At 39.7% G+C, this 8,147-nt stretch overlaps 1 protein-coding gene across 1 annotated transcript; it reads left to right on the top strand.

Annotated features, from left to right (window-relative positions):
- Nucleotides 1-5,297: 5,297 nt before the first annotated feature.
- Nucleotides 5,298-8,147, top strand: LOC137083487 (uncharacterized). The gene is made up of 2 exons (XM_067449437.1): nucleotides 5,298-5,445; nucleotides 5,536-8,147. The coding sequence occupies exons 1-2, from the start codon at nucleotides 5,298-5,300 to the stop codon at nucleotides 8,145-8,147; spliced, it is 2,760 nt and encodes a 919-aa protein (XP_067305538.1).

The following is an 8,147-nucleotide window of genomic DNA, read 5'->3' as shown; positions in this document are numbered from 1 at the left end:
ACTTTTGCAAGGCTCTGTAAATGTGAACTGAATCAAATGCTCACAAATATGACCCACTGTGATAGAAATACAACTTTTAACCTCCTTCTTCTTCCTTTTCCAGATTCTCACCTGTTGCTGTAATGCAGTGGTCTTCACTTCCTGCACAGCTTAATAAATATATTTTTTGTCTATCACCAATTGAATGTTATCGAGTTTGTTTGCGGATACAATCTTAAAATATTTAGGTTAGGCTTATTAGGCGTGCTGTCCAGTGATGAGGGGCTTCAACTGTGATATACCCCCACAGTGACTAAATGATTATGTAGAGCAAGGTACCTAAGATAAAGGTGGAGTTTGTGGAGGTGGTGGGATGCTGGAACATCTGACACTGAGGAGAGGTAAGTAGCTGTTTATATACTCTGGTGTTGATTGGAAGATTAGATGGGCTCGCTCATATTACGTTTAGAACTTCACAAAACGAGTGTCGACTTTAAATATAGTCATTTGCGCATGGTCAGTAAAGTACAATACCTGGAGCATCTTTGGTGTCCAAGTTCATGGAACTAATTTGACAGTCAACAGCACAAATTTTAGCCTTAGTAGTACTAACATCACTTAAAATATATGAATGATACAGGTAAGTCCAGTTCAACCAATTGTTTTGATGGAAAATGTAATTCTTAAAATAACGAAGAAGGAAGCAGCAGCTGAGAGAGAAAAACAAACATATAACTCATCTCACAGCTTTAAAGAGGCAACGAAAACACCAAATGTAGCTTATTTTAAACCATTTTTAATACAAATGATATTGCAATATGGGTGAAAACTAATTGTGTAAATCAATGTATGTGACAAATTAATTTTGAATTAACCTGAATGTTGATGTGAGTGGATAAAAACAATGGCAAGTAAAAACAATGCAAACCTCCAACCTTTAACAGAGAAACGTTTAACAGGAAACCATTTCATTAAAACTAGTAAATCTTTCCTGAAATAGAAGTTTAGACTAGCTAGCTAGCATAATTTACACTGCATAATTCACTAACCAGTTATTGACAAGGGAATTAGTATTTCTTTTTATAAAGGAATGTATACATATTTACAGTGTAAACTTTACAGCCCACGTAACGTTGCATGCTAACTTCTGGAGTTCTTCAGAAGAAGGGCCAAGATCTTTTCAGTCTATTTGCACATCAGTATTGTAGTGTTGATTGTTAAATTATTAAAACTTACCCAAACAGGGATTTATTTTCTTTGAAATCATGAACATTTATTTCAATATTTTAGGATGTTACACAATCTTACAGGAATTCTTCAGGCTGCAAACTTAAAAGATGTAGCCCATGCATATCTCCAATACAAACCCACTTACAGTACAGAAACACACATGGAGTAATACATGCTTATGGAAACTTGTAGTCAGCAGTGCCTTTGACATCAGTAAAATAGTTTTGTGTCTGAAAACAACATGACATTTGCCAATGAATAATTCGATAATAATGCACACGCGAGGTGGTAATGCATCCACGAGGAGAGTCAGAAATAATTCATATTGGTTACTAATAAGTGAAACTGGTACAGTAATGCAGATTTTGAGTTTGTTTAATGTGATAGATTTAAATGATGGATTTAATGTGTTTAATTTTATCCAACACGAGAATGAACCTCATTGGTTCTCGCACATCAAGTGAGCATGCTTGAGCTTCCGTTTACCACAACGGATGTGTTCGTTGATTAATGTTGATGTATGTGAATAAGAGCCTAAATTCAATCTGTTCATCATATAAAGCAATCATTTCTCTTCAGGATATTTGAACTAAACAGGCTCAATTCATATGGATTAGTTTTACGGTCTCTTTATGAACTTTTAAAAAGCATTAAGATGATAGTTGTCAATAGACGGAGTTGTCAACAGTGTTTTGGGTGAACTATCACTTTAAGAAGGTTGGACATGTAATTTCCTTATTCAACCTTTATGTATCATTAACTGGCAAGAAAATGATGTAAGCTAAAGTTTCTGCTTAAAAAAATGTCTACCTTTCTCATGAAGAACCTCCCCTTTTGATTAGCTATAAAATGAAACAGGCAGGTTATTTCACACACTTCCTGATCAAAGATGGATTTGCAAATCTCAGTTTTTCTTCTGTTCATTATTTTCACTGCAGGTACAAAGACTAATGGTGTTTGTAATGTTTTTGAAGTAATGCAGAGCATTGATGTCTCTCATGGTCTCTCTGTTTTATTACTAAAGGACACTCTCTCAGATGTTATGAGTGCACGAGTCAGAACGGATCTTGTGAAAATCAAATTGTGAAAACATGCTCCAATGGAACAACTCATTGCTTGAGCTCTACAGCTGTGTTACAAGATGGTAAGTCCAGTATGATGGATTCAAATCTACTGTTATAGTTGACTGATGGAGATACTGGTATTATTTACTGGTGCTGAAACTGTGGAAATTGAACTTGTCACACAGTAACTCCTGGCAGAATTGACCAATTCAATATCAGATTATTCTGTAAAGATGACTGATTATGTTAACAGCAATATTTGTGTTAAAAAGTATCCCAATATTAAATGTATATATTTATAATACTTTTTTATTATTATTTTAACCATAAAAGAGTTAAAAATTATATATGTTTAGAGTGTTAGTACTGTGAACTTATTTCCTTTGAGTCCACTAACTGAGCATATGTCTTAAATATAAAATTGCACTAATAATAATTAAAATAAATACTTAATGTGTAATATTGCCTTTAAATAAAGCAACATGCAGTTTTTTTCCTCAGCCTAAGCACATGCAGGCTCTACTTTTCAGCACAATGGTGACCCACAGAACTCAGACAATGGAAACCATTTAAATACCAACAGAACATTAAACACTAGAAGATCTACTCTATATCCCCTTGTGCTAAAACCTGATCAGTTTTGACTTCATATATATTGTCCTGTCTGCTGATACTTGCGGTCATACTGTTCTTATCTTGCTTGATTTCATCTATAGGATCACAGGTAGTGTTCTTTCTTGGTTTACATCCCATCTCACTGATAGACAATTCAATTCTTCCACTTGTTCTCTCTCTCAGAGTGTCCATTGAGGCTCTGTGCTTGGACCTCTTCTTTCCATTATTTATTTGTTACCCCTTGGTCACATTATCCACTGTCATGGTCTCAGCAATCGTTGTTTTATCTGCTTGGTCCATTTCCGGTTTTCCTCTTGACTCATTAAATGCCTCGCTGATATTAAAATCTGTGCCTTCAGCCCCACATCAAAATCCTCAGTTTTAAACTACAGTGTTAAAGGCCTTGTTCACACTTTTGGTCCAAATTCGTTTTTTGTGCAAATCCCATTGGACCCCGATCATATTTAGCAAGTGTGAACGGCAAAAATCATATGAAATTAGATTTTGACACATACTTTTTGAGCTACATTGATTTGTGATTTGAAATCCTATTCAAATTTAATATCTGGAAATACGTTTCAGTCTGATCGCTGAGATTGGATTTTGCGTGGTATAGCCAGTTACTTTCTCACGCCACTTAAAACATTAACACGTCAGACGCTGGTATACACAAAACATGCTGAAAGTTGTTGCAGAAACAAGGTTGTGTTGTTGGAAGTGCCAGTCGAGCAGAAAAGGATCTTTTGAGACCGGCTGAGATAACAGCATGCAAAAAAATAATGAATAAATTATGCAGCTGAATTGTATTATTATTGTTTTGTTGTGACTTTTCATTAACTTGGTTTGTGGCATTTAGAATCATTCTGTTTATCTGTTATTGACATATCTAAATAATACAGTAATTCAAATTTATTTCTGAGCACAATGCGTTTAAAACTCTTTAATGACTTTTTGTTGAAACACTACTAGGTTTCATGTTGAAAATGCAAAAATGTAAATGTATTAGTAATATGATGGGAGAAACTGCTCTGTAGACATGTGCTCTGATTTACTTTTAAAACTTATAAAATGCTCATTGTTTTCCAGTATACCACTAAAAACATGTGAAAAATTAATATAAAAATACTGAAGCAGCACTTTGCGAAACTGATTTGTCAAAGTTGCATCTTTTGTTATTATGGTGGATGTCAGTACATTACGAAAGTACAAAATATATATATTAGTAGCCATGTGGCCCTGCTAATTCAGCAGAAAAAGGCTGTTGGATTTACCAGTTTTTTTTTCTTCCCTAGTGTATATATAAATATGTAAGGGTGGATCACCTACAGTGGTTCTGACTGCAGGGTTGCCGAACGACTAAAGAAACGTTATCAGCGTGATGGTAGAAAACTGTACATTTCTGGTCTATAATCAACTAACCCACTGCAACTTATACCAACGACGGAAATAAGCGCAGTTACAATAGCAAAATATGTGGGAGAGCGTTGCTTTAATGTGACTATATTGTATTGCAATAGGTAACACTTCAAAGTCAATACCAAATCAAAACTAGTTAGCAAATCATTTATAATTGAAAGAATTTAATGACAAAATCCGGTTATGGTTTCACTTAAAATAGTTACTAAATAGATGAATGAGATGATAAAAACTTATACCATTAATTGTACCCAGGATGTATAGAATGTTACCAGAGAGATAGGGAGAGATAGAGAGAGATAAAAAGATAGAAAGAGAGACAAAGAGAGCAAAGAGAAGAGCCAAAGAAGGCCCCTAGAAGAGACAGCCAGAGAAAACAGTTGCAATCTTCTTTTATCTATCCCTTGACCATGTGACTGAAACCCTGAGACATTCAAACTGACCAATCAGACCAAACTCCCCCCACTGTACTACAGGTGTGGCACCATTTGGCCTACAGGCCCTCAGCATCTCTTTGTCTTTAGGAATCCCAAACGGCCCCACTGATAAGAGAGAGGGGGGTGGAACACAGTAAAACAAATGTCTTTGTTCAAAGTCAAATATCAAAGATCTTTGATTATTTTGGATTCTTACAAATATATTTTCCATCAAAATAATATGCAGTTGAACTAGTCTTTCCTGTATTATTTATGTTTTAGGTGATATTACTTCCACATTGATGCTTAGACGTTGTGCTGTTGACTGTCAAAGTTGGTCTATGAACTTAGGCAATGGAAAGATCAATACCTCCTGCTGTAACACAGACCAGTGTAACGTCCAAGATGCTCCAGGTATTGTGCTTTCATAAACAAAAAACTATCTTCCTTAAAAAAAGTCAACACTTAAGGAAATAAAATGCAGAGTGTGGCTTGTTTGCCATGTATTGATTGAATGGTGCAGGCAGCTGAAGGAGTGGCATTTCAATAGATATATTTTGTATTTTGTACAGAAAATATGATTAAAGTATACCCCTCGCCACTCTCTCCTGTAGATCCCTCTAATGTCCCCATCCCCAATGGAAAAACATGTTTCTCTTGTGATGGGCAGAACTGCACAAACATACTGAACTGTTCAGGGAGTGAAAACTACTGCATCATAGCAGGTGAGAAGTTGAAAAAAGGAAGAAGATTGGAAGAAGGAAGAAGAGTAAAGCTTAAACTAACCTTTGTTTTTTTTGTTTTGTTTTTATCAGAGTCATCAAAAGGATGTGTCTCTAAATCGGTTTGTGATTCCACAACATTTTTTAGATGTTGTGAAGGGAACCTGTGTAACGGTGCTGCCAACATCAGTGTCAGTGTAACCCCGAGCTCCACGTATAACGGTAATATCAGTGTCCCCCCGAGCGCCACATATAACGGTAATATCAGTGTCCCCCTGAGCGCCACGTATAACGGTAATATCAGTGTCACCCCGAGCTCCACGTATAATGGTAATATCAGTGTCACCCCGAGCTCCACGTATAACAGTAATATCAGTGTCACCCCGAGCTCCACGTATAACGGTACTATCAGTGTCACCCCGAGCTCCACGTATAACGGTAATATCCATGTCACCCCGAGCTCCACGTATAACGGTAATATCAGTGTCATCCCGAGCTCCACGTATAACGGTAATATCAGTGTCACCCCGAGCTCCACGTATAACGGTAATATCAGTGTCACCCCGAGCTCAACGTATAACGGTACTTTCAGTGTCCCCCCGAGCTCCACGTATAACGGTAATATCAGTGTCACCCCGAGCTCCACGTATAACGGTAATATCAGTGTAACCCCGAGCTCCACGTATAACGATAATATCAGTGTAACCCCGAGCTCCACGGATAACGATAGTATCAGTGTCCCCCCGAGCGCCACGTATAACGGTACTATCAGTGTCCCCCCGAGCGCCACGTATAACGGTAATATCAGTGTCACCCCGAGCTCCACGTATAACGGTAGTATCAGTGTCCCCCCGAGCGCCACGTATAACGGTAATATCAGTGTCACCCCGAGCGCCACGTATAACGGTAATATCAGTGTCACCCCGAGCTCCACATATAACGGTAATATCAGTGTCACCCCGAGCTCCATGTATAACGGTAGTATCAGTGTCCCCCCGAGCGCCACGTATAACGGTAATATCAGTGTCACCCCGAGCGGCACGTATAACGGTAATATCAGTGTCCCCCCGAGCTCCACGTATAACGGTAATATCAGTGTCACCCCGAGCTCCACGTATAACGGTAATATCAGTGTCACCCCGAGCTCCACATATAACGAAACTATCAGTGTCACCCCGAGCTCCACGTATAACGGTAATATCAGTGTGACCCCGAGCTCCACGTATAACGGTAATATCAGTGTCACCCCGAGCTCCACGTATAACGGTACTATCAGTGTCACCCCGAGCTCCACGTATAACGGTAATATCAGTGTCACCCCGAGCTCCACGTATAACGGTAATATCAGTGTTACGCCGAGCTCCACGTATAACGGTACTATCAGTGTCACCCCGAGCTCCACGTATAACGGTAATATCAGTGTCACCCCGAGCTCCACGTATAACGGTAATATCAGTGTCACCCCGAGCTCCACGTATAACGGTAATATCAGTGTCCCCCCGAGCGCCACGTATAACGGTAATATCAGTGTCACGCCAAGCTTTACGTATAACAGTAATATCAGTGTCACCCCGAGCTCCACGTATAACGTAAATATCAGTGTCACGCCGAGCTCCACATATAACAGTAATATCAGTGTCACCCCGAGCTCCACGTATAACGGTACTAACAGTGTCACGCCGAGCTCCACGTACAACGGTAATATCAGTGTCACCCCAAGCTCCACGTATAACGGTAATATCAGTGTCACCCCGAGCTCCACATATAACGAAACAATCAGTGTCACCCCGAGCTCCACATATAACGGTAATATCAGTGTCACCCCGAGCTCCACATATAACGGTAATATCAGTGTCACCCCGAGCTCCACATATAACGGTAATATCAGTGTCCCCCCGAGCTCCACATATAACGGTAATATCAGTGTCACCCCGAGCTCCACATATAACGGTAATATCAGTGTCACCCCGAGCTCCACATATAACGGTAATATCAGTGTCACCCCGAGCTCCACGTACAATGGTAATATCAGTGTCACCCCGAGCTCCACGTATAATGGTAATATCAGTGTCACGCCGAGCTCCATGTATAACGGTAATATCAGTGTCACCCCGAGTTCCACGTATAACGGTAATATCAGTGTCACCCCGAGCGCCACGTATAACGGTACTATCAGTGTCACCCCGAGCTCCACGTATAATGGTAATATCAGTGTCACGCCGAGCTCCACGTATAACGGTAATATCAGTGTCACCCCGAGCTCCACGTATAACGGTAATATCAGTGTCACCCCGAGCTCCACGAATAACGGTAATATTAGTGTCACCCCGAGCTCCACGTATAACGGTAATATCAGTGTCACCCCGAGCTCCACGTATAACGGTAATATCAGTGTCACCCCGAGCTCCACGTATAACGGTAATAACAGTGTCACCCTGAGCTCCACATATAACAGTCCTAACACTATCACCCCGAGCTCCACATATAACAGTCCTAAAACTATCACCCCGAGCTCCACATATAACAGTCCTAAAACTATCACCCCGAGCTCCACATATAACAGTCCTAAAACTATCACCCCGAGCTCCACATATAACAGTCCTAAAACTATCACCCCGAGCTCCACATATAACAGGGTGCAGAGTGTCACCCAGAGCTTCCTGTTCCTCTGCTGTTCTCTGCTCTCCTACTTCCTGCTGCACTGA

Source organism: Pseudorasbora parva, chromosome 7 (genome assembly GCF_024679245.1).
Source record: "Pseudorasbora parva isolate DD20220531a chromosome 7, ASM2467924v1, whole genome shotgun sequence".
NCBI lineage: Eukaryota > Metazoa > Chordata > Actinopteri > Cypriniformes > Gobionidae > Pseudorasbora > Pseudorasbora parva.
This window is presented reverse-complemented; position numbering and strand designations above follow the sequence as displayed.

What these genes read in the sequence shown, in the direction of transcription:
- LOC137083487 (XM_067449437.1), top strand. Translation starts at nt 5,298, where the DNA reads ATGATTAAAGTATACCCCTCGCCACTCTCTCCTGTAGATCCCTCTAAT. An exon ending in AAACTACTGCATCATAGCAG is followed by an intron (nt 5,446 to 5,535) that starts GTGAGAAGTTGA and finishes TGTTTTTATCAG; the next exon opens with AGTCATCAAAAGGATGTGTC.